Source organism: Ahaetulla prasina, chromosome 3 (genome assembly GCF_028640845.1).
Source record: "Ahaetulla prasina isolate Xishuangbanna chromosome 3, ASM2864084v1, whole genome shotgun sequence".
NCBI classification, from domain to species: Eukaryota; Metazoa; Chordata; class Lepidosauria; order Squamata; family Colubridae; genus Ahaetulla; species Ahaetulla prasina.
In genome coordinates, this window is record NC_080541.1 from 126,677,525 (window position 1) to 126,705,210 (window position 27,686).

Genomic DNA, 27,686 nt, shown 5'->3' on the forward strand with positions numbered 1-27,686 from the left:
ATCATAACTTACTACAGAATCAGAAGGAACTACAGTTTCAGGATCACTTTGGTTCATTTAAAATAACTGATAGGCATCCTTTTAGGTTTAAAGCAGGGGAAAAGTCAAAGCTGACTTACAATTTGATTTGTTGTATATGACGTATGAATTGAATTTAAGATTTTCCTAACTAAATATAAGCCCAATTGCAGGAAATTTACATGTGTTCATTTTAACCCATGATCAGCCAGACTATTCTTTTCTTCATTTCCTTTCTCCTGTGTTGAAATAGAAATAGTTGGCTATTTGGGACAGGATCTTCACATTTGTCTTTAAATGTTAGAATGGTGATACATAAGTGATATCCAAAATGTATGTATATCCAATGTATCTGGCCATATGTGTTATTTATTTATTAAATGTTTATGCTGCCTGACTCCAGTGACTTGGCGGTTCACAGTTAAAAACACATAGAACAATTTAAAAAAATAAAATTACAAAAAACAAGGACAAACATGGCACAAACTTTACAGCAATGAATGCATAGCTATATTATCCAGAAAGGGGCTTCAATTACCCACACCAAAAACCTATATTATATGCTATAATCACTTTAGTATCACAATAATTAACTGTGATCCCAGAACCTTCACATTTCTTAAAATTTTATACCAAATCAAAGCTAGTTGACGAGGTGGTTAAGACATCAGGCTAGAAACCGGGAGACATGAAACCTAACCTTTCTCTCAGCCCACCTCACAGGGTTGTTGTGGGGAAAATAGAATGACTATTAGACATCTTCGCGAATTTGAGTTACTTAAGGTAATAAAGGAGAGATAAAAATCTAATAATGTATTTTTAATTTGAATATACAACGGCTTGAGCGTTTATATCTCAAAAGATTGAAATGTAACGACATGCTTTTAAAAGATGTACTATTGTATAAATAAATGGCAGATCACTTCATAGGAACTTTTGTCAACTGAGTATTTCTCTAAATGATTGAATTATGAGTGATTTAAAACATTTTTAGAGTACTATCGATTTATCTTCCCCCCCCCCAATAAGATGACTTTAACATTTACGAAATCTGATTAGATTACTGTACTTTGCCAAGATACTTCAGTAAGTGTGATTCAACTATTGGCTGTTTCACCTTTAATTCTGAATGCAAGCCTGAAAAGATTGGCGACTATGTACTCATGCTTTATTTATTTGTACTAGGTAATCAGAGCCAGTTCCTATCTAACAAGAGACCGTCTAAATGTAGATTGATTTGAGGGACACAGGACTGAAGTCAAATTGACTCATATCCGAATAAACACTGAACAACTTGCTGTAACTACTTATCCTCAGAAAGCAAATTTAATCAAAAGGATTTTCTGCTTTAACTTCCGCCAAGTCTTAATTTGGGTATCTTTTAAATGAAAGGAAAAACAACAACCTCAAGTTCACATCTTCCCAGAGAGCGGTAGTGTATCTTTCTTCTTCGCCCGCCGAGACATCCAACTATTTATTTATTTTTAGTAAAGCCGTTTATAAAACCAACGTAGAGTGGAGAAATCAGAGCCGGCGGCGGGGTTTGCAAAAGGCAGCGGCGATTGAATCGTACCGTACTGTACTTCCAAGTTAGACCACAACTTCAACTGCTGCGCTTTTCCTTACTTGGAAATAAGTTCCCCCTCGGGATTCTGCAGGACTTCCTTCCGCGTAAAAACGCGCAATGAAGGCAGAAGCTACATTCCTGGAGCGAAGGGGGCCGGGACTTAAGTCGCCGCGCTGCTCCCTTGCAGCGCTTCCGACAATTTTGGATTAATTTAGAATAAAGAAAGAAAATAATAAAATAAATAATAAAATAATCAATCAAACAAAACAAATTGACCTGCACTGGCGGCGGGAGTAGGAAGTTGAAGGCTTTGCTGCTATCTCGTCCTTTCTTCCCCTTACGGGCTCTTTTTTTCCTGTTTGGCAAAAAGTTCCCACGCGGGAATCCTTCCCCATTCAGGACATTCCAAGAGGGAGAGGCGGCGGCGGCGGGGAGGGGGGATGAGGCCGCGCCTGGAAGGACCCTGGTCAAGCCCTCTCTCGCACCCCCCACCTACCCCCCCGCCTCCACTCACCCTCCGCCTCTGCTGGAGGGCTGCGTATCCCAGCATGCAACGCGGTGCCCCCACCCTTTAGCAAAGAGAGCGGAGAGAGGCTGCGTGCGTGCGTGTGTGTGTGCGGGCGCTACAACTTTCTATGCACCCTCGGTGGATGTGAGAGCGCTGCGTGCAGCGAGCCGGGGCCCTCTTTTCCTCGGGAGACAGCGGAGAGCCAGGGGCAGGCGGGCGGGCAGGCAGGCGAGCCGCTTTTGCGGGAAGTGGCGCTTTTGGGCTTCGGAGAGGGAAGGGAAGCCGCCGGGATGGACGTCCGCTTGAACCTTGGGCTGCTCCTGCTGCTGCTGATCGGGCCGTGCGGCGGCGCCATGGACGAGTGCGCGGATGAGCAGAGCGGACGGCCCCAGCGCTGCATGCCCGAGTTCGTCAACGCTGCTTTTAACGCCACCGTGGTGGCCACGAACACGTGCGGCAGCCCGGCCGAGGAATACTGCGTGCAGACCGGCGTCACCGGGGTCACCAAGTCCTGCCACCTGTGCGACGCCTCCCAGCCTCACCTGCAGCACGGCGCTGCCTTCCTCACCGACTACAACAACCAGGCCGACACCACCTGGTGGCAGAGCCAGACCATGCTGGCCGGCGTCCAGTACCCCAATACCATTAATCTTACTCTCCATCTCGGTGAGTGGTACCAGCCGGGCGGGGTCGGGGTGGGCTAGAGGCTCTCGGAGGAGCCCCTTTCTCCTGATCCAGCCAATGTAGTTGCTGCATTGCAGGCTACCAAGTTCGCCAAGGCATCGGTGTGTTGTTTTCTTTTTCGTTTTCTTTGATGTCTCGGTTCTCTGCCGACACTTGGATTTTGTAGCATCTCCTGGGCAGGAATTTGGGAAGGGTTAGGCCTCTGAACAGCGACCATCCTCTATGAAACTCTGCGGATGCCGTTGAAGTTTTATTGAGGATTCTAGTAAGCAGATGTTGGAAGATCGTTTCCTCTTTGATCTGCGGTGTGGTGGATTTCCTTTTTCAGTGGAACAAGAAACGAAATGACTTTCTGCTCCCTCTCTCTTTAACTGGTGTATAGTTAGGTCCCATTTGTAACTTGGGGTGAGTTGGGGGAGCGGTGTTGTTTCTTGATAACTGAGCACCAGGAAGTTGTGTTCTAAGTGATGGGATTTTAAGCATGGAGTGGAAAGAAGACTACAAATAAATGCAGGATCTCTGTACTGCACCTTGCCCAGAGTAATATTGTGGGAAAGAGAGTCAAATAGCACAATTGGCAGTTTCTTCTAACTATGTACATTATTTCTTTTCAGTAGCCTGCCAAAATATCTTGAGGGTTTTTCTCTCTCTCTTTTTCCCAGTACGGTTGTAAAAAATGAATTATCACAAAATAAGGGCTGTGGGTGCATTGTGCGTAGAAGTTGTTTGGCATACTTTTCGAATTGCATCTGTTGAGGGGGTGTCTGCACAGCATCTTTCTTGATTTCTTTATGGTTTTTTTTTTTTTTTTTTTACCAAAAGGATGATGGAAGGAAAGTCTGTGTTATTGGCTTTGGTTGCTGCTTACTAAAACAGGTGTGTAGAAGACAAAGAAACTTCATTTTACAAATTAGAGAAATCCAAATGAAATAGCAGCCACACCCAAGATTAAGAGAGTCATATACTTTCACTTGTTTTGTCCAGTGGCAGCAATTAGTAGTGTAAATAGCCATTGTGTTCACTGTCAGATCTGGAAAACTACCAGGTATAATAAATCAGTGGCTGCAGTTTACATACTAATTATATAGTTTATAATTAATATAATTTTAAGTTGCTAGATTTCCATGCCTTGGGCAGTAGCAGAGGGAGCCTATGGAAAAGCACAGCTTCTGGATGCCTTTCAGAATGGGAGCAATTATATAATTTGCAACAGTGGTGGGTTCTAACCGGTGTTACCACCGATTCGCTTTGCGCAAGCGCATTGAGTTACTGAACAGCTGAGGCATGGCAATCCGCTCTGCCGCGCCTTTCAGCTGGGCTAAAAGCGGAGGAATAAAGGTACGTATAGCGCAGGGGCGGGCGGGAAGGCCCAGCTGAACCGGTTGGCTCTCACATCAACATTTCTGCTACCGGCTCTCCCGAATCGGGGAAAACCAGTAGGAACCACCACTGTTTTGCAGGAGTACCACAAGTAGTAGTTACTTATCAAAAGCCATTTGTAGGTGGGTTTTTTTCAGGCATGAAGATGAACATTCTTTACTTTAAAATTAGAGTGTAATTTCCATTCTTGCTGTTTGTTCAGTAAAGTCTTCTCCAGCCTTGTGCATTCCAGTGCATTACCCTAGCTGGGGAAAAGTAGTTGAGGTCCAGAAGTGTGAGGGATACCAAGCTGAGAAAGTTTGCTTGAAACTGTTGAAGATGAGTCTCACTGGCATATGAGATGGCATGTTGGGCATACCGTGATGCTTCCCTATTATTCATATTGATGTCCCACTCTTTCTCCGCTGAATTCATGGTCAAATGCATGAATGAGAACTTTCCTACCATATCCTTATAACCTGAAAAGAAGGATGGGCTTAGACAGAGCTTGGTTCACAATTTAGTTAAATTATGGTTTGCAAGATCCAGTTTGGGTTGGTCACCCGGACCAGAGGTTTAGTCTTCTGAGCTTTCGGACTCATGCTGGAACCCATCCTCGGGGAATTTCTGTCTACCGGAATGTTTAACAAACTATGATCTGTTAAATCACAGTTTGGTGGAAAATGCTGAGCTAAAAATAAAGGTATACTATGCTAAGTATAATACATGAACCTGGTTACCGATTTGTCCTTAGCCAATGAATTTCATGGACAGTCAGCATTGGTAATTCAACACCCATTGTTAGATCACTGTTCTGTGATTACATTGGTGCTCCACTCTGCTAATCCTAATGAACTTAATTTAATTCTGTGAACTCTCCCAACCTGGCATCCTCTGAATATTGGATTTAATTGATTTTTAATTAAAAGATTCTGAAAGTAAATAACCTGACATCTGACATCTAGCCAGGCAGGTGTCCATAGATTTTTGCCTGGGGACTCTTGCTGCCTATCATTAAAGTCCTCCTGAACTCTAACCCTCTGTTATTTTTTCAATTCCTTTCTGAAACTTGTGGTCCTTTCTCTTCTTACACTTAGGGAAGGGAGGCATTAATGACCCTCTATGGCAGAGGTTCCCAATCTTTTTCGCCCGCGGCTCCCCCGGAAATCCGACCTGCAACTGCGCATGCGCACCAGACGCGCCCGCGGCTCCCCGGAAATCCGACCTGCAACTGCGCATGTGCACCAGACGCCCCAGAAATGGCGCATCAGCGCCGGACCCAGCGGGCGCAGATATTCCGCGGCGCCCCCATGACGATAGCGCGGCTCCCTGGGGAGCCGCGGCTCACAGTTTGGGAATCACTGCTCTATGGTCTTGCATCTTTCTCTGGCTAAAAGACAAACAATAGGCAAGATTTCTTTTGCTGTCTATATACATATGTTGCTAGTTGGACTTTAGTTGCTAAGCTTTGACATTGTGAATTCCCCTAACTATGCAAACTACTTTAGCTTTTGCCCTCTTATTTATTATTTCTCACTAACAGTTTCTTTCACATCAGTCCTGAGCACCTTTGCCTGAAAGCAGGTTTATTTTTTTTTCTGTATCTTTTTATAAAGTGGCAGTTTTGTCCTCTTCTCATTTCCTGTGCTGGTTGAACATGCATTCTTCATTTTCCTGTACAAGGACTCAATTTCCTTTTCTTAACTCTTCCACCACCATTCCTTGCCATTGTGGCAGGAATCTTAACTTTCCTGTCCCTTAACCTAATTCCTTTCTGCTTTCTTCAAAATACTGGAAGGTTACTTGTACAGTTTTACAAATGTCTTCCTTGGGAAGATAATTTGGGGGTAAGGGGAGATTTTCAGGTTAAAGATTGACTTGAGGCAGCAACATAAATGTAGAAAAGTTAAAACAATCACCACACAAAGATTTGTTGCTTTAGGGAAATTGGTGGAGGGGAACACTTCCACGTCACCTTTGTACATCTGGGTAGACTAAATACTTCAAAGAAGTATTCTGTCTCAAAGGTTAAATTGTAGCTTTGTGGTACTCAAATGGAATTTAAAATAGGTAACAAAGCAGTTCTACAGTTTATCCCATCATAGGTAATGAATTGTCTGAAAGAAATAATAAATTGTTGAGGCAGTATCTTAGCAGTTTATTCCATGCTGGATTTATCCTTTCTTGGATTTACTTTGAACAATGTGTGTGGTGGAGATAGATTTTGAAGTCTTGAATGTGGGGTTTAAAAAAATTAACTTTTTTTTTAACGACAAAGTAATCATTTCGGAAGGATGCTTTTGACACTTCCTGACTGCAAACATTCAAATGTTTGCACACCTGCGATGCAGTAAGTGTTCTTGGATGGACTTTTATTCAAATATTATGATCAGTAGAAAGAAACAAAAGAGAACAATTGTTCATTTAGTAATTCCCCTGAATTTTGCCTGCATGCATTTTATGTTTTGAAGGAGGATGTTTGAGTTTCTGTTATCTGGGTGGTTAAACAGGGAGGTGGGGAATGGAACAGTGACTTATTCATTTGACTATATTAAAAATTATTTTCTACTTTGTTGCCATTCCCAGGACAGGCTCAGTTCCCAATTCTCAACGAAAGCATTGGGTTAATTGTAAAACTTGTTTCAAATGTCAATATTACTAAAACATTCCTAATATTAATAGAGAATTAGTTATGTATGACTCACAAAATTTGCAATCACCAAAAGAATTGTACTCTGGAATGCTACTTAATGTATTTCTGAGTTTATCAGTCAATATAAAATGAATACATGAGTTAAAAATGCTCTAATAAGCTTTAATGAAAAGCTATAGGTTTTTTTTCCTTGTACCTTTGAGTCGGTGTTGGTGGACTGCATAAGTTCCTGCAGTTTTCTTGGCAAGACTTCAAGTTGTTTGCCATTGCCTGCTTCCTAAGATTGAGAGAAGATGACTGGCAAAAGGTCACCCAGCTAGATTTGTACAGAAGGCAGGACTTGAACTCACAGTTTCTTGATTGCTAGCCTAATGCTTTAACTGCTATACCAAACTGACTGCCTTTAAGAACTATTTCAAGTTACACAATGTAATGTTGCAGTTTCCTGCAGTCATATGATCACCACTTGTGGACTTTGCAACCAACTTGTGGCAAGCAGAATTAAAAGAAAAGGTATAAGAAAATAAGAAATTGGGGGTCACATGGTTTGACACTTAGTAGCTGTGCCACTTAACAACCAAGTTGCCATTCCCAGTTATTGTCACTAAGCAAGGACTAGCTATAAGGAATCTTTTTTTCCCCAGAATATTCACGAAAAAGTTTTCTTGGCAACCATACGGAAGTAGTTTACCATTGCTTTCTTGTGGATTGGAAAGTCTAGCTCACAACCTAGGAACCTTCATATATAGGTAGTCTACTCCTAGATTTAAAACTATTTGTTTAGTAGCTGTTTAAAAGTTATGGCAGTACTGAAAAAGTGATTCATCATCATCCCCATGGTCACATGATTGCAATTCTAGTGTTTGACGATTGGATGTATTTATGATGGTTGCCGCATCCCTTGATCATGAGATCTTCTTTTGTGACCTTCCCAACTGGCTTCTGTCAAGCAATATCAGTGGGGGAAGCCAGATTTCCTAAACAGCTGCATGATTCGTATAATGGCCACAGCACAAAAGTTGTAAAATTAGATTCAGTCATGTGATAAGTCATTTAATGGCTGCATTGCGTAGTAACGACTCTGGTCCCAATTGTGATCATAAATCAAGGACTACCTGTAATCTCAAGTACTCTGCAGGTAATTAAAACGCATGCAGAAGAAGGGAGTGAAGAAGTGGTTTGAAGTACATACAGTTCCTTTTTAAAATTTCATTTATATTAACAATGTAATTGAGCCCATGAATAGTATTTGCTGCTAGGTGCACAGCTTTTGTTAGTACAGATTATAATTACTGATGTGTTGGCTGGGAATTGTTAGAATTGTTCCATCGTATCTGGAAGGCATCAGCTTAAGGAGAGGCCATATTCCAAATTCCATCAGTTTCCATCATTTGTGGGAGTAAAGATTGGGCTATCTATTCTTGAGATTTTTACTGATTAAAGGCAGTTTATGTTCTTACTAATTTAGATGGATTTATGTTGTTATCCTTATTTATTACTTTAATTTTCCATCTATATTTTGCATGGTTTTTTTTCTGCCCTGTGCATCGCCTTTGATGTTGGGAAAGAAAAAGAAAGTTAATATAAATATTATGCAGTTATGTTTGGGGATCTTGGTATTTTCTATACGTTGTTAGGGAAACAAGACAAGCTGTCTTTATTGAAGATGGAAGGGTATATAAAAGAGGACTGGTTTTAGCAATGAAGTAGTACATCAGCACTGAGCTATTTTTGTGTTTTGGTCATATTTGACATATATGGTATTAGCAAATCTTGTTCATTTTCTTTAAATGGACAACCAGAGTAAAAATAACACAGTCTGTGTATATCAAATCAATCTTTTTGTGGTTAAAATGCACAAAGAAAGTGCATTTCTTTGTGCATCAAGTAAATTTGCCTTAAATCAGCTCAGTGGTGTTTGGAAATAGCTTTCTATCAGTGTAATATAAAGCCAGATTAGAAAGACAATTTAAATCACCCAACTACTTCAAGTAGCCCTCACTTAATAATGGTAATTGGGACCTGAATTTCCACTGTTACTTGACTGCTTAATGACAGAAATTCTGGCACCTCCAGTTGCTAAGTGAATCATTGTGGGTCATTAAGCAAGAAGGTCATGTGATCTCCGTTTGCATCCCTTGGCCTGCTTCCTCAGCAAAGACTGTGGTAAATAGTGATCACAAGATTGCAGGGATGCTGCAACAGATGGAATTTTGAGGACCAGTTTTAAATACCATTCATCCAGCACTGTTGTAAGTTTGAACAGTCTCTGATGGTCTCTGATGGTTAAGTGAGGACCAGCTGTAATTTCTTCCAATTGCTCATAAGAAGTATATTTCATGACCTGTTTTTTCCCTTCTTGCTTCATTTCCATTTGCTCTTCTTTGTTACCAAGGTTCTTGTAGACTCCAGTGGAGTGCATGTGTCTTATGTAGACAAATGACCCAGCTGATTATGCAGCTGTCTGTCAAAGTGGGTAGAAAAAACACACACCAGGAGACCTATTGACACTGACAGCATTAAAGCTTTTTCCACAGTCCAACACGTTATCTCTCTCTCTCTCTCTCTCTAGCCATTCTCCTTGGATTAATTTATTACAAGTCTCGAATGAGTGGTGTGGCTGAGTCTGTATTTATTACAATTGGAGAAAATTAAAAAGGAAAAAAAAATCTATTTCACTAGGTTAGTTTCACAAGCGTGTGTTTGTTGTATATTGTAAGTTTGTTTCTTTTTAAAATTCAATAGATGCTATGACATGGTAAGTAAGAATTTTCCATTATAATTACCCTTACAAATGATACCTTCTGACTCTTATTTGTTCTTCTTGAAGCGTGATCCACTCTTCCCCATTCCCACTGGTTTATTTCAAGAGAAACAAATTGTAACTAATCTTTTGAGCAGAACAGTCCAGGGTTTGAGAGCTGTGGTCAGTAGGAAGGTAAGCCAGTAATTGCTTTAGTGCACACCAGAACAACTAGACACAAGAACAGTTTTTTCCCAAACGCCATCACTCTCTAAACAAATACAGTAATTCCCTCAACACTGTCAAACTATTTACTAAGTCTGCACTACTATTATTCTTCTTATCGTTCCCATCACCCATCTCCTTCCACTTATGACTGTATGACTGTAACTTTGTTGCTTGTATCCTTACGATTTATATTGACTGTTTCCTAATATTTGATTGCTTATTTGTTCCCTATGACTATCGTTAAGTGTTGTATCTTATGATTCTTGAAGAACATGTCTTTTCTTTTATGGACACTGAGAGCATATGCACCAAGACAAATTCCTTGTGTATCCAATCACACTTGGCCAATAAAAAATTCTATTCTATTCTATTCTATTTAACATTATAGTGCTCAAATTGCAGAGTTGGGAAATGTGGTGTCTTGTTTGATTCTTTTCGTAGTATGGCAGCAGTATGGATGGGTGACATAACCACTACGGTATGAACAGCAGATTCTGTCTTTACATGAAGGTTTCTTCTATGAACTCTCAGATATAGCATGAGAGGTCAAAAGTTCACTTATGTCTTTTATTAGATTTATATCCCACCTTTCTTCCAGAAACTCAAGGTAGCAGACATAGCACTCCCACCTCTACTTTACCATCCCCTCAACAACTTTATGAAGCAGGTTGTGCTGAGGGAGTGCAACTAGTCAAAATCACTTAGTGAACTTTGAGAGGATGAACTTTGAACTGGGTCTCCCTATTCCTAATCCGTCACTTTAACCTCTATGCTACCCTGGCTGTCTTGTTGAAGGTGTTAATGTTTCTCAAAAGTTTCTAAATTTGTAACTCTCATTCAAATGTACTCTATTTCTAGTCCTCTATTTCTAGTCCCTTCCCTAGAGAAAAGCTGTAAAATAAAAGATTGTTCTGTTAGTCTGCAGGGAGGACTAACTATTACTATAGTTCAGGGTTGCCATGTTCTCCATTGGACTGCTGTAATTCTGCTTTGCTGTGTTGTATTGAGTGTCAGACATTGCTAGAGGGAGCAGTAGGGAACAGACAAAGACAGTGGTCTGTCTGGTTCCTCAGCTGGAAATCCTCATGCATTTTGGAAGTCATTTGGTAGAGAACATCCAAGCTGAAAAACCTTCATGTCTTGTGCCCAGTAAGTAGATTCCTGATTTGATTCAGAGTTCTACTATTTAAATATAAATTTGGCTGAACTCTCTCTCTCTTCTGGTGAAGATAAATCAGATAAATTTACGGCTCTATCAGTAAATAGAGCAGTGATCCAGATATGAAAAATAGTTAAAAGCAATTCACTTTTAAAGTTACTAATTGGTAATCTGGTATTGACATTAGTATTTATGGAACTCAGAAACAGATTTAGTAATTTTGCCTTACAGCTTCTTTGCAAGTTTGTTTTTCTATTACTATAGTTCAGGGTACTAATATTGTAATTACATTTCTGGAGTAGAGCTGAGGGCAACATACATAGTTTCTTTCTCATAATTTGCCTCTCTTTTTAATGCTTACTCTAAAGAGGTAAATGTCCCTAAATTTCTTATTGACAAATTGAATGCTTGATTTGTCCTGGTTAATCTAGATCAAATTCAGCACATTTGGCCACATTGGGTGGCCTCAATAATTTTCCAGTGCTCCTTTCTTTTGTAGATGTGGCTGTTTCTTACTCTGTGGCTGTATCACATGGTCCCAATAATGTGTACCAGTGCCTAGTTTGGCGGTACTCCTGGAGTCATCATTGTCTTTAGAAGACAAGTTGGCGTCTTCTGCTAGGAGCACTTCTTCCCAGCTTCAGTTTGTATATATATACCAACTGTGCATGGGATGATTTAGGAACATTTATTCAGCTATTGGTAGTCTCTTATTTAAATGATAATAATGTGCTGCATGTAGAACAATCTTTGCACATCAACCAGATGTTGCAGCTAATGCAGGATCTGTTGGCTGAATGGTTGAGTAGGGTACCTGACTTGGACATGTAGTTGAAGTAATTACCCTGATACAAAGCAGGGATACTCACCCGTCTTGGGTTAATAGATACAAGGCTTTGACCAATTTGCGATCAGGATAACAGTCAAATAATCTCTGCCATTATAGATGTGGCTGGTCATGAGGACAATCAAGAAGGTCCTTCTCCATGTATTGAGATCTGAGGGAATGCCTTCTGGTGTCTGTGGCAGGAGTACCATTTGAACTTCAGCTGACTTCTTCCTTCTTGCTTAGTGTAAGAGAATCAAAACAAACTTAATGTAAGTTATATGGTTTGGCGAAAAGATTGGAAGAAGCAAACTCTTGGTTGGACAGCTAATCTCAGCCAAAAGATTCAGTCCATAAGCAAGGCTGTCATTGTTGAAGCTCCCAATTTGCTAGCCCATTTTAAGTTGTATTGTGAGGATTATATAGTTACGGTATGTTATTTTTAATCCCCAAATTATTTTATAAATGTGGGATATCATTGTGTTCCACTTATACAAATCTCTCCTCTTATTTAAATTTGAAGGGAAAGAAGTAAATCAGGAGTCATAATTGTTGTGTATATATACAATCTCCTTTTAGAAGTTATCCTTTTTGAATTGCAGATCTAGCAGGGTTGTTTTTTAAATTATACTTGTTTCCATCTTAAAGTAAAAACAAGTCCAGCCATGAAGAGTTAGGATACTTAGAATCACACTAGATTAGGAAATAATGGTTAGTGCTTATGTAGGTATAGAATTTTTTTTTGTTTTAAAGTAACATAATGTTACAAGAGTGAAAATAACTTTAAACTGGATTGCAGTCTATTAACTGCTTTACTGTACACAGTATGCGTCTCTTTTGAACTGCATGGGAACTTATTTTTGTTTCCTGCATTGAAAATAAACCACAGGCTTGCAGCCAAAAATTTGCCTTGTTTTTTCCAATCTGTGAACTTTAGTTTTCTTCACTTCTTTAGGTTCTGACTATCCACCCACATATTCTCTCCCTCTTTGCCTGTTTCCTCTCTTTAGTACTCCTCTGGCTTGATCTTCCAATCATTAGATCTTCCACTGGAGACTTTCTTCTTCCTCCTCCTCCTCTTCCTCCTCTTCTTTTTCTGCCACCATTCAATTGCTAGCACTAGTCTTTCAGCTATACATTTGTTTCAATTGGGCTATAGCATAATTGGGGGAAGAAAGAGGAACAGACAATTGGATGAATAATTTTAAGAGAAAATATTGGTGGAATTCCCAAGTAAGGAACAAATTCACCACACTTGGTATCCCAACCTATATATTTATCCATGGTGATTATTTTGAAAGTTGCACCTAACTTTTCTATTTAAAAAAATGATGAGTCCTCTTTAACTAAAATTGTTGTTCTGTATTGTAGTGATAGAAAATCCCAGTAAAGCATCAGATTGTATACTGGATAAATGGAAGTGAGACTCCTAGGCTGTAATCAAATAGAACAGGGGTCTCCAACCTCTGCAACTTTAAGACTTGTGGACTTCAACTCCCAGAGCTGAAGTCCACAATTCTCTGGGAATTGAGTCCACAAGTCTTAAAGTTGCCGAGGTTGGAGACCCCTGAAATAGAAGATCCACTCTCATTGAAGAGAGTGGACTTGTTTCTGAATATGTGTCTGTTAGAGTGTCATCTTAGCTGAAATGTCAATTGTGTGCTTATTTAATCTTTCTTAGAATATGTACATAATTTGGAAGAAATCTGAGAAATCTCAGTGAAATTTCTAACTGTACATTTTGTCAGGAAATCCTTTGGAGACTTTGTTAAGATCTGGGAATAGCTTTAGTGATTTCACTGAGGTATTTGTGGAGCCCTGAGGGGACACTATTTTAGTTAGACTCACAAAGGCTTGATTTACACATTGCAAGTTTCAACTTGAGTGCTTAAGGGATCATTTTTTAAAAAGAAAAGTGGCCAGCAGTTGTTCAGTTCAGTTATATAAAGTTGCTGTACAGCTCTTGATCTCTGCCCTGAACCTCCATTTCCCCCCACCCCCAAACCTCTCTCCCTTCATCCTCACACCACTGGTGCCTCTGAGACACCAAGAGACACTTGATAATACTAAGCATGGCTGAGAATTTATTTTCAGAAATAGAATGAGTGGGAAATTATTTAAGGAGAAGGAGGTGACTGTGTGGCATTTTGCTATACAAAATAGCTGCTATTTGTAGTCTCAGACAGACTTGTGACAGAGGGATTTATCGCTACTGCAGGAACTTCTAGCTGTCCCCTGGCATTTTTAATGTTACCTTTTATCTGCTCTTAATACTTTTGCACTTACGTTAAAGGGTTTGTGAAGATGTACTTTAAATAGAATGAATGTCCATACCTTGGCCATTATTTTGTGCTGTTGCTACCAGCGGTGGTTTGCAAATCTACTGAAGAGCATGTGGTGACTAATTGAAAGCCATGATAAATCAATTCAAACATCAGACAACATTCTAGTTAAATTTAATCATTTGATGGGGTATTTAGAGGAGCCACAATGATGATTCCTTCATTATAGTTAAGAGATTTATGCTGCTCTATGGCTATAATAGTTTTGAATTGATAGTTAAAAGATTATATTTTCTTGGTCCAATCTCTCCTTCTGTTGATTATATCAAGTATAGTTAATATTTATGTGAGTACAGTGTTTACTAGGGTCTTCAAAACACTTTCTTACTGGTTGGCATGTAAATCCAGGAAAGTTTCTAGGGCATAAATATTTTTTCTAGCCTGCTTATTTATACACTCCCATACCAGTCATTTGTATGTATTGGTACCCTAAATAGGAGAGGAATGAGGTCTTATAATTCTTTTCGGGTTTATAAAACATTCACTCACTGTTTGTAAGGGTTGTTATTTGTTAGAGATGAGTTGCTATTGGTAGCATGAGAAGTAAGAAATTGAAAAATGCTTGTTTATGTCATTGGAACATAACACACTTAATACAAAGATGCTGAGTTGAATAGATGGGCTGTTTATGAGGAATGGAGGAAGATGAAAAATGTACTTCCTTGGTATTCTGCTGAATTTTAAATAGTGACGAAATGTTACTTAGAAGCCTGCAGTGTAAGCAGTAAAAGGCTTGGCTTGTGTTACTATGGCTTTTGTTTCACCACAGTTCTAAAAACTGAATTTTGCAATGCAGCCCAATTTCTCTTTTCAGTTTATCTTTATTGTGCATACTACAATACTATAAATAGAAAATGGAAATGTTTTAGCGAGGCCAAGATACATATAATAATACAGTATGTATTATTTCAGCAATCCTGAAATCACCATGTAAGTATTTAAAACTATTTTCTCTATGCCCCAGAAATAGGCAGTATTTTTTTTTGTGACGAATGAAGGCAAATATAGGTGTTCCTTGATAATGTTGCAAGATCCAATCTGGGCCAGTCACCGGGACCAGAAGTTTAGTCTTCAAAAGCTTTGCTGGATCCTATCCTCAGGAAACTTCTCTCTACCAAATATGTGTTTTGGGCTGTTCTGTGCTTTGTATTTATATAGTGCCTTCCTTCTGGTTCATTGGTGTGTTGGTGGCCTGCAATTGGGTGTTGTTTCCTTGTGCTGCCAGGTCCTCAGACCCTAAGTACTTGATAAGCTGATGGTAAATCAGCACTCCTACTGATTGACAAGCGGCCAGTTTCTCAGGCTTCAGTCATTTCCCTGGTTATCTTTGTACCTACATGACCAACAATCTTAGTAGGTGCAAAATTGAATGTATATGCTTGTTCATTGCAATGTGAGGCTACCAATAAATTTGGGTCTCCTTGTCTGACTGCTCACTTGTGTTCTTGCAGTCTGGTGGTTAGCTTCCACCCCGTCTGTCCTACATAGTCACAGGGGGGAATCCCTGCAGGGGATCTGGTAGGTTACATTAGAAATATCTCCCACTTTCACGAGATCTTTGCAATGCATGATTTGTCCTTGTACGGCAATCTCTGAGCGGTGTGCGATGCCCACTTGTAGATGTATGGATGTCTGGAAATGCAGATGTCTGGAAAACATGGGCTTTAATACAACCCTTCTTTTCTACTTTCAAGGGCTTCAGGAAAGTATGATGCTGATTCCCTAATGGGGTAGGATGGATTTTTTTTTTTTACTTTTTTATTTGAGGGAGGTGGAATACATTCAGAAGAGATAGAGGAAGCTTATATGTGCCTTCATACAAGAAGTCTTCAACTTATAACCAGAATTGGGACTGGAATTTTAAGCATTAAGTGATGCAGTCATAAAATAAGATGTCATATCAGTGGTGAAATGTAAAATTTGTTACTACCGGTTCTATAGGCGTGGCTTGGTGGGGGGATAATGTGACTGGGTGGGCGTTTGTTTGTTTTTTACTTTTAAAAGCATTTTTTCTACAACCTCTTTGTCTGAAGAGGTTATAGAAAAAATGCTTTTAAAAGGTTCTGATGATCCCAGCTGAGCCGTGCGATCATCAGAGCCTTTTTTTTTACTTTTAAAAGCATTTTTTCGGCCGAAGAAAAAATGCTTTTAAAAGTAAAAAAAAAAAAACAACCTCTGATGATCACGCGGCTCAGCTGGGCATGAGCTGTGAGGGTGTGAGCAGGGATTTTTGCTACCGGTTCTCTAGTATCATCCTCTGCCATTGCTACTGGATTGGGCAATCCAGTCCGAACTGAGAGCATTTCACCCCTGTGTCGTATGCCTGTATTGCTTAGTGATGGCAATCCTGGAAATCCCCATTGTTATTGTGAATTTTTCCAGTCATTAGCTGGGCTTGGTTCCTCCAAACCATAAGCTGCAATAAGATAAGGGACTCCTTCTAACTGCTCCTCCCCCCACGTGTCTCTTTCCCCTCTTTTTTGCATTGCAAAGCCAGCTATGTGGCCCAGCAACCAGGCCAGCCATGCCTTGTTAGCAAGGAGATGGTGAACAAATTTTAGCTGGGATGGTGGAGGCAGGGGTCCAAGAGGATATCGTTGGCTGGAGATAGGTGGGTGGGTAGACTTGAAAGCACCCCTGCAATCTTAAGTATGAGTGGGATGCCAGTTTTGATCACATGACCTCAGGGGTGATATCACAGTGTAACTTTGGACATGGGTCGTAAGTCCATTCAGCACCATCCTACCTTTGAATGGTCGCTGAATGGCTGAAATCAAGGATTTCCTGTATTTTAGCAATTTATTTTTAGGTGGTTTTTTAAAAAAACCAGAACAACTGTGTGTCTGAAAATGGAAGATTTTATCACAGGATATGATTCCATGGTGGGAAGAGTTGCTTAAGCCTTTGCTTCCTTCTCTTAACCGTGGCAACTTAGGTTATGTGAACTTTGAGTCCCAGGATTCCATAGTCAGCATGGGAATTCTGGGAGTTGAAGTGCACACACCTTAAGAGTTGCCAAAGTTGAGGAACACTGCCCTGAAGAGCAATGAAGGACACCAGGTTAGAGACAGGAGATTGTGAATTGTAATCCTGCCTTTGACACAAAGCCACTTAGATGGCTTTGGGCCAGTCATTCTCTTTCAGATGTAGGAGGAAGGCAGTAGTAAACCACATCCGAAAATCTTGCCAAGAAAACTGCAGGGACTCGTCCAGGCACAGTTGTCAGGAAACTCGGACAGCAGCAAAAAAAAAGCACTTTAACTTAAAAAATCCCAATACAGTATTCTTCCTAGGAATGGCTTGGAATCGTTTTGAAGGCAGGCCCGCACAGGCACAATTTTTTCTTCTTCTGTTTCAATTATGAAGTATCTACAGACCTTAGATGCACTGATTATTGTGCAGGGTTCCCTTCCATTGGTGTTTGTTGTGCTAATAAAACACAGTGAGAAGAACAAAGGGGTTTAAGCCCTTGTACAGAACCCTGGCAGTAAATAAAGTCACTACTTATCAGGTCAATCAGGAATAATGGGGCAGGGCAGCTCTGGCATTCTGCATGTTGCATCTGTGGGGAGGAAGTATAATTGCAGCAGCTTGTGACTGACCAATTACTTGTCTTCAGATGAATGTCACTTAGATACGTTTGCAATATATATGCATAATGACTTTTCTTTTTGCTGAAGTTGTAATCTGATTATGATTTATTTGAACAGATTTGCAAGCAAATAGGTAGTAAGAAGGTATTATTTCTTCCGGTGAGTTTTCTGAAATGTACACAGTTAACACAACATTCAGGTGAAAGGGAAGGAATTAGTAATTCAAATGGGCATTTAAAACTGTATTACATGCATTTTAATTCTAATTAGTTAATAGCTAATTAATTATTTTAATGAGTTAATTAAACATTTGTATGTGAATATAACTGTGTTGAGTTTTTGAATCAAATAAAAGTGATAATACAAGTAACGCAAATAATAACGTTGATCAGTTTTGTTTGAACTGTTAAGTTATATATCTAAAAAAATACAAATGATGCAAACTAAAAGAAAGCAAAATGTGTGTATAAATTGCAAGCTTTTTAAACTAGCTAACTAAACATAGCTTAGTTCTTGCTTAGTCTGCATATATCTGTTTCTGTTTGTTATCAGAAAGGATATAAAAATCCGGACAACAGGAAGGACATGAAAATCCTTACAACAGGAAACCTTGTGTACTGTTTGACTTCAGAGATTCATATGGCATTGCCAACACTACTCTTGACTTTCTCTCTAGTCACAAGACTAGAAATCTTTCTGTGCTCAGTATTTTATTTTTTGTTTGTTCTATGCTTTCAGAAATTGTGGAATAGGTGACTAGCCCTGCCTATTGATCGTCTCCCTTGAAGTTAGGTGAAAATCCATTAAGGACATTGCCAAATGAGAAACCCTAAGAAAAATATTAAATAATATTTAATGTTTTTTTTTCTTTTTAATGTTTCTTTTTTCTTTTGTCAAATAGGTTGCTAGGTCAGAGCATAATTTAGAGAAAATCTTAATTTGGCTAATGACAAAATAGATAATCCTAAATAGTGAAACAGTACATCTTTAGCTAACAAATGTTATTTTAAATAATTATTTGCAGTATAATTTGTTTTACAAATATCTTTTTGTAAATATAATACACATAGTCCTCGATTTATAACTATTTCTTTAATAGCCTCAGAAAAAGTGACTTATGACTATTCTCTCAAGGTTACAACTATCACACCATCTCCGCAGTTCTGTGATTGCAATTCAGGCACTTGGTATCCGACATTTATGATGGTTGCAGCATCTTGTCATGTGATCATCTTGTATTCTTCCCAGCCAGCTACCTATGAGCAAAGTCAATTGGGGAAATCAGATTTGCTTAATGACTGTGTGATTCGCTTAACAGCTATGATAAAAATGATCCTAAAGTGAATATCATGCGACAAAACGTGATTTTACTTACGAGGGAAATTCCAGTCCCAATTGTGACTCTTAAGTCGAAGATTACCTGTAGTTCATTAAACAGTAGCACTTTTATGCTCCATAGATTATTTTAAAATTATTTAAGATGGCTTGTTTACCACAATGATATAAAATACAGGTAGTCCTCGACTTACAACAATTCATTTAATGACCATTCAAAGTTACAGTGGCACTGAAAAAAGTGATTTATGACCATGAGCTGCGGTGGCATAGTGGTTCGAGTGCAGTACTGCAAGCTACTTCTGCTGATCACCGGCTGTCAGCAGTTTGCCAGATCGAATCTCACTAGGCTCAGGCTTGACTCAGCCTTCCATCCTTCCAAGGTGGATAAAATGAGGACCCAGATTCTTGGGGGCAATATGCTGACTCTGTAAACCACTTAGAGAGGGCTGTAAAACACTGTGAAGCGGTATATAAGTCTAAGTGCTATTGCTATTGCTATTTTTCACACAACCTTTGTAGCATACCCATGATCATGTGATCAAAATTCAGATGTTTGGCAACGGGTTCACACTTACGACCGTTGCTGTTTCCCAAGGCCAGTGATCACCTTTTGCGACCTGACCCGTAAAGTCAATGGGGAATCCAGATTCACTTAACAACCACGTTACCAACTTATCAGCTGCAGTGATTCACTTAACATCCGTGGTCAGGAAGGATGTAAAATGGGGCAAAATTCACTTAACAAATATCTCACTTAACAACAGAAATTTTGGGCTCAATTGTGGTTGTAAATCAAGGATTACCTGTAGGTAAAAATCACTTGAGTTTTGTTTAGTTCTTGGTGGAGTGATATACTTGATCAAATATTTCCTATTACCATAGCAGCAACAAATAATTATCTTTGTCTGTCTCATCAAATCACGCAATTAAAATGAGGAAAATTTGATAACTCTGAAGTGGAATTGTATGTGAGGAGTTGAGCTTAGTTGTTATACAGCAAAGAAGATTTCTGGCTTAAACTTGCTCTCAAAAATGTGTTTGCTCCATAAGTCCAGAAATTTATTTGCATCATTTGCAAGTTATCTTCAGCAGTAATCATAGATATCCATGAATACACAATGGAAAATCTGCATTGGCCATGGTTTGCTGGTTCCCATCCTGCCCAGCTGCTACCCTAGTAACCTTTGCAGTGTCTGGTATCTTGAACTTTGAAATGGAAAAAGCAGATCCACTGTGCTCTGTCAGATATCAAAGTCATTACATACCAAGGTAGGGAAGGGTAATCCTGTCTTCATTTCCTTTGTTCCGACAACCCTCCCCCCCCATCACTAGTTTATGTAACAATAAAAGGAGAGAATAGTGGTACTCTTTAATTTTGCCTTGTTTTGCTGGAACACTAATAGCCACTTCACCCTATTCACACATGGTTAGATCAGGTAAACCAAGAACAAAGAATGCTTTTGTTTAAGGGTGTATAAATGTTCCAAGTGTGCAGTTGGTTCTACTTTATGTATCTTGGTGTTCTAATTAAAAGAACACAGTTGTATAAATCTGGCCCAACCATCTTATTGTGCAATACTAGGTACTGAATTCATATCAGATCAGAATACACTAGATTCTAGCCCTGTTTATTTACTGTGATAATCACTCAGCTTTATGCAGCTCCTCAAATAATATACAAGTTTAGTCTAATCTGGGACCAAAGACTTCCTGATTCATATTGATGTTGTCGATTCCACAACAGTCAGGTGTCCACTTATTATTTTAGTACAGAATTATCTTGGTATACTATTAAAAAAACAGACCCTTCAACAGGAAAAGCAGAAATAAGACTTTTATGTCAGATCAAATCCCTGTAGTGGTTTTCAGGGTTGTCTGGAACAGCCTCCTGACATTTTTATTAATTTTTGAGAGATTAGGTAGTTGGCATCTTTTGCAGACAGGGCAAATTCCCTGTTGTACCAAAATATGCTTTAGTATTCACTATTCAGCATTAGGGAGAGCTCTAAAAAAAAATGGTGGGTAGGATTTAGATGGGAATCATTTGGTTAATTTCTGGAGGCTTTGCAGAATATCGCTAAAGGTTCTAATTCCTCATTAACTAATGCCAACAGCATTTTCTCCCTGCTTGAAATGAAGAGAATGTAAGTAATCTCAGCAAAGGGATTAGAAATATTCCGTACTTTGATCCTAACTCTTGATTTAAGTTTGTTGTGTCTACTATTTTTATTCAGCTTAAGCAAATCTATGTAACCTGGTTGCTTTATTAACATTGCCGCTTTTTATCAGAAAGAAAGTAAAGGAAGGAAGGAAGGAAATCAATGCTGTGTTTTTTAGAGATTATGGCGGATGACCATACGTAGGGCTGGGAATTTTAGAAAAGTTTCTTTTCTCCCACTCTCTCTTAATGTTCCCTCCAGGCAGGAGTTAACTGATTAAATTGCATTACACGACTCACTGCTCCTCTGCTTTTTAAGCAGCCTAGTTATACATACATCTGCACATACAGCTAGTTTCTCACACCCTGGATTTTTTTTTTCTACTTACGGTCTCAACCATCTCTTTTGCTTTTTCCTCTTGGAAGAAAACATTGATTGTTAGCATACAGGTTTTCTTCTGGTGGGTTAAATAATCTGGCATCTTCAAATTAACTATGTATACAGGAAGTAGATTCTTACTTTCTTCAAACTATGTACTGTATGTAATCCATGCACCTCTTTCTAAATTACCGTAACTGTGTGAGACATCAAGGCTTGTTTGTACTGCCTTAATATATGCTTATATGTTAAAGTTTAACTAATGCAAAATAAAACCACTAGTAATCTACCTTCCTATTCCCCCTCCTCCTTTTTCCCATCCCATCCACATGCACGTGTCCTTCCTTCAGCAGAATTCTTGGCAGATTGAATGCCTCTTCTCTCATACAGTCCCTCACAGACCTGAAATTTGCTTTTGAAATTTGAGGAATCCTCTGAAGCAGGTTTCAGGGGACAGGGCTTCAAAGGGAAGGAAGGGGATTTTTTTTTTTTTTTCAGAATCACTGAATTTCTTTCATGTGCTGATGCAGTGTTAGAGAAGCACGGCACCAGTGCTCTAATTTTTAAATTTACCATGAACTTAATGGGTAGCCTTAGCACGTGTACGAATATTAATCAGAAGAATTGTTGAAAACTTTGTTGCTTTTCCAAAAGGCCCTGAAGATATGGTTTTGTCAGCGGGCCTGGGGACCATGAATGGAGTGATCAAATGGTTGATTTGATTGTACAGCATTGCTGCTGCTTGAGTAATGATGGATTGATGGCTTTTATGTTGCTGACTTTTAAAGCCGCCCAGAGTTACCTGTGTTTGAGTTGGGCAATCATATAAATTTGTTCAATAAAAATAAACAAAAACAAATTGGGCTCAGCATGTTTTATATATAGTACACCATGATGGTTGTGTGGACTGTTTTGAGATAATCAGAAAGATTACATGAAAATGAAAGAGTAAGTTAAAAATGGAGTTCAGTTGGAGAGATCTGTTCAGTTATGCTAGATGGAATTTATCCTAGAGCTTTCCATATGATGACTTATTTAAGAATAAATCGAACATCCCAAAATAAATGGTGAGTTGTGAACAGGTGTGTGTGTTAAGTTCATTCTGTACCAAACATAGCTCATCTTGCTAGGATGCAAGTAGAGGAGAAAGGCCCAGTAACCTTGGTCCTCTGGACGTTTGTGCTTGGTACTTTGCACAGATTCACAGGGCAATTAACCATTGTCAGAAGAAGGACCATCCAAATACTCCTTTACCACCTGAAGCTTTTATTGGTGGTAAAGAGAGTTCAGGCCAGATACTGGTGATGTGTAGAGCCGGTGAACAATCACTTAGAAAGAGAGGATGAAGTATTCCAGGCTAGGATAGGATAGTCCATTCAGAGCAGAAGGGTTGGGCACAGTACGGGTAGTCCTCACCTTCAAAGCACAATTGAGCCCAAACTTTCTGTGGCTAAGTGAGTCATTTATTAAGTGAGTTTTGCCCCATCTTATGACCTTTCTTGCCACAGTTGTTAAGTGAATCACTGCAGTTGTCCCAGAGGTGCTTTTTCAGGAGGCAACTGGATTTTTTTGGGTTGTTGTTTTTTTGAAGACGTTTTGCTTCCCATCCAAGAAGCTTCTTCAGCTCTTGACAGGACAATGGGGCTATCAGAGCTGAAGAAGCTTCTTGGATGAGAAGCAAAACATCTTCAAAGAAAAAACAAGAAACTCCAGTTCCCTCCTGAAAAAGCACCTTTGGGACAACCATGATGACTGGTTGGATGACTGAGAATTTCTACAGGCAATCACTGCAGTTGTTAAGTTAATAACATGATTGTTAAGTGAATTTGGCTTTCCCATTGACTTTGCTCGGCAGAAGGTGACCCCATGACCCTGGGACACTGCAGCCGTCATAAACATGAACCAATTGTCAAGTGTCTGAATTTTGATCATGTGACCATATGAATGCCACAATGGTTCTGTGAAAAATAGTCATCAGTCACTTTTTTCAATGCCGTTGTAACTTTGAACATCACTAAACAAATTGTAGTAAATCAAGGACTACCTGTATCTTCTTAAAAGTTGATAATTTGCAAGGGAATATTTTCCCTCTTAATTGAAAAGATAAACTTGTCTGTTCAGTATTGCAAATAGAGGCTTATGTGATGGAGCCATCAAATCCTTTCACTTAGAAAACTGAAATGACTGAGAAAACGACATTACAATTCTTTTGCTTGCCATTGGAAAATTCTCTGGTGGTTTATGAATGGATTTGTACTCTATTCACAAACTCAAAGTAAGAATTACCACACCCATTACAATGTGGGGGAAAGCTGATGAACATGAGTGTTATTCATAGAAAGTTATCTTGGCAGAGGCTGAAAAATAGAGGAGATTTTTAGTGGAACGCATTGAATGCTACCTGATTCTGTGTTTAAAAATCCTTTGTAGTGGAACGTATTGAGTGCTACCTGATCCTGTGTTTGAAACAGGATGTTTGCACTGAGTAGAATAACACAACAGTTAGTGATTTTGCCACTGTATTCCAATAATTCACCGAATCATAAGGCTGTCAACTGCTTTTTAATAGAGAGGGTTGTGAACATGCTAAGTTTATGGTTCACTGTATTGTTTAAAACAAGAATATTTGACTGGATAAACTGTGGGTCTATTAACAACGGGTAAAGGTATGCGCACAGTTTATTTGTAATTTCAAAAATTGTGCTTATGTTTACATGGTCATATCCCAGCATAGTAGCGAAGGAGCAGTTGATCACTAATGTCTGTACTTCCTTTTGATTGATTTCTGTGCTAATCTTGCTGAAAAGAAGGCTATCAAATTCACCGGATGAACAGGAAGCAGGCTGGGACTTACCTGCACTGTGCAATTTACAAGATCCTTTTTTTGTTTGGAGGAAATTTGTGTTCTTGTTTATAACACATAGGGATTAACAGAAGAATCTCAAAGATGTTTTGACCAGCTGTGCTGCAGCTGCAGGAGGATTTGTTTATGGCCTTGCAATTGCTGTTGGAAACTTAATGTTTGTTTACAAGTCTTTCAGAAGTATTGTGCAAGTTGTCGCTGGCTCATTGGTGCAGATCTGAAAGATTGCAAGAGGATATTGACAGAATGTATCTCTATTAAGCATTTTTATTCTGGTTGAATGCATTTGCCCTTAAATACCCTGATGTGTTGCTTTCATGATGTCAGTCATATTGGGCAGCTGGAATGCCATTTCTATCATCAAACTTGTAATTAAGGTTTTTTTTTCCCCTTGATCCCTGTCCCTAATATGGGATATATGTGTGTGACTGAGTATGCATTTAGAGTTTTATTGTTAATTGTATAGCTTCAATGCATTCATGATTTTTCTTAAAGTAATTAGGGAAATGTATGTTATTCAGTTGTGTACATCTGAAAATACTTCCAAGCATTCTAATATACAATTCTACATAATATTTTGCACTTGTTTGGATTTTTTTTGGGTGGGGGCAGGACAATCCTATAATATCTACTGTTTAGAACTATACATTCTATTGAATGCCTTCCCAGTTTAATAACAGGTAAATGAATACAGATTGCAGCCTAAATTTATTTTTTGTGGGGAGTATTTGAATTCAGCCATTAACTTTGGGGGTGACATGCATTCCATAATGGAGCCTTCCCCAACCAAGCTATGTAATCTTTTCAGCAGTGTTTATGCTGACTGAAGTGGAAGACCACTCATGTATGAGGTGCCAATGGTGAAAATAGAATAGAATAGAATAGAATAGAATAGAATAGAATAGAATAGAATAGAATAGAATAGAATTTTTTATTGGCCAAGTGTGATTGGACACACAAGGAATTTGTCTTGGTGCATATGCTCTCACTGTACATAAAAGAAAAGATACGTTCATCAAGGTACAACATTTACAACACAATTGATGGTCAATATATTGATATAAATCATAAGGTTTGCTGTACAGCATGTGAAATTAACCCTCAAGTTAGTGGGGTTTGCAAGAAATAGAAAAGATACCAAAATGCCATGCCTTTGACTATGCAATCACATAAATGCCATAATTATGTCCTTGCATCAGAGATTCTGATATAAACACCTAAGTTGTAGTACTGTAGGAATTACCTTGTCCCTTACCCATGATGCAAGTAGTATAAAGAAAGCAATGCCCAGATACTGCAGATAGTGTAATAAGAAATTACCAGTGAATTCTGAACTCTACAAACAAATGGCAGGCCAGCAAACAGCCATATAATGGCATTTGAACTCTTCCCAAAAAGTCGCTCTTAAGGACAAACATGGAGCATTACATACCTGAGATCAGGAGCAATAGGTGGTACAAGCACCCCTTTTCAGGACTTCTGTAACATAGTGTTTAAAATGGCATACATTTGAGATTATTTATCAGTCACATGTTGTATGGTAAAGTGTCTTGGTTTCGGGCAATGAACAATCTCTACAGTAGCACCTGCTTTAAAGCTATTCAAAGAATATATTCTGGGCTGTCATCCCAGTATGTAGATGCTGTGGCATGTTAAATATTGCAGAGCTCCAAAATCCTAGTGTCTTCATCATGGTCTCATTGATTGGGTGCTGGCAACATCTGGCACTGGTTGCTGTTCCTCTGCTACCTGCTGATGGATCATTTAAATCACATGTGTCAAACTCAATCGTGTCTTGTGACTATTGCGACATTTTTTGCCTTTGCGGAGCCAGGGTGGGTGTGGCCTGCACATGACGCATCCAGCCCATGGGCTGCCAGTTCGACAGGTCTGATTTAAATGTTTTGGTCATCTAACATCAAGGTTCAAGAGGTCCCTGTGATTGAGACTCTGATTTCAGAGCCACAAACATGTTCCTTGGCTTGCTATCTTCGTTAGACTTTTTCATCAACTGGTATCAGAAAAACTATAGTGGTTTAAGGAAAACATCCCTGGAAGTTTATCCAATGCTCCTGTTTTCTGGATAAGCTTCCACAAGGCTTTCTCCAAACCATAGAAGCGTAGAATGATTTCAATGTGGTTTTATGTTGCAGGGTTGATTGGAAAGGGAGAAGGTCTCTTGAATCTCTTTCTAAATGTACATTACAGTGTTATGGATCTTAATCTCATTTGAAGCCTTCTAACTGCTGCTGAGTGGTAGACAAGAGGCAATAATTCAAATCTGTCACATTGGAATTCAAATACTGCCTGGCTTCTGTTGAGGTTTATATAAACAGTTGCTACTAAATTGCTCATAGAGTGGCTTATAAAACTGCCTTTCCCAATCTGGACCTTTCCATGTTTTGTTTTTTCCCCCCAGTACAACTCATGTCAGTCCCAGCAACATGACTGTAGATGAAGAATGATGGGAGATCTCCAAAACATCTGGGCAATTTATGGTTTTAGTAGCATCTAAGCCACTATAGCTAATTTAGCAAATTATAGTTAAAATAATCTTTAACGCAAGACATCACTTAGCATGATATACAGTAAATCTAGCACCTATATTCTGCTAGTATTCTATTTTTTACAGAAGCTTGTTGAAATTGTTAATTGCACTCTTAAATAGAATGTATGTTATACGAAAGAGTAAGATTATAACACTAACTATATTAATCAAATCATTTAAAATATTAAGATTTTTTTTTCAAATTTGGATAAAAGGAAACTCAGGTTTGAAGATTACTGGTAGTAAAAAAAGGGTTGTTTTTCAAAACGAGGTACAGTAATGGAATCACAAGGCATCAAGCTTTTTTAAAGGATAATGGATAAGGATTGATTTGTGGTATGTTATGATAACTGAGAAACTAACAATAAATAATAAGTAATAATAAATGAAAAAATGATTTTGTTGGGTGTCGTCTGATGCATACAGTTAAGTAGTTTCTAGTTAATCTAAATTTAAGTGGAAGGTAACTGAAACCCCAATGTAATGTTTATATTTTTGTATAAAAACTAATAGGAAAGTCTTGAGAAATTTGGCCTCTTTGCAAAGCCTTTGTTGTCCTTTTATTGTGGTAGCTGTTGCTCTGTTTCGTAGGAAATAGAGGAATGTACTTTCTTATCTAATCTCTGCGTGATTCATTGCTCTGGCTTTGACTTCTTCCAGTCAACCTCGTTAGGGAATAGGTAAGCATGACATAGCTTTGTGACTCTTAATTCCACTGGA

The 27,686-nt window shown here is 38.9% G+C and overlaps 2 protein-coding genes across 2 annotated transcripts in view; one reads left to right on the forward strand and one right to left on the reverse strand.

The window, feature by feature from the left end:
• The window catches only part of SHCBP1L (SHC binding and spindle associated 1 like), a 45,178-nt gene extending 43,168 nt beyond the window's left edge, over nt 1-2,010 (reverse strand). The window contains exon 1 of the mRNA XM_058178262.1: nt 1,862-2,010. The gene's annotated coding sequence lies outside the window, so the exon portion shown is untranslated. The remainder of the gene's footprint in view (nt 1-1,861) is intronic.
• Nucleotides 2,011-2,202: 192 nt separating this feature from the next.
• Nucleotides 2,203-27,686, forward strand: part of LAMC1 (laminin subunit gamma 1) — a 156,769-nt gene continuing 131,285 nt past the window's right edge. The window contains exon 1 of the mRNA XM_058178256.1: nt 2,203-2,759. Within this exon, the coding sequence (XP_058034239.1) occupies nt 2,384-2,759 (376 nt within the window). The 5' untranslated portion in view covers nt 2,203-2,383. The remainder of the gene's footprint in view (nt 2,760-27,686) is intronic.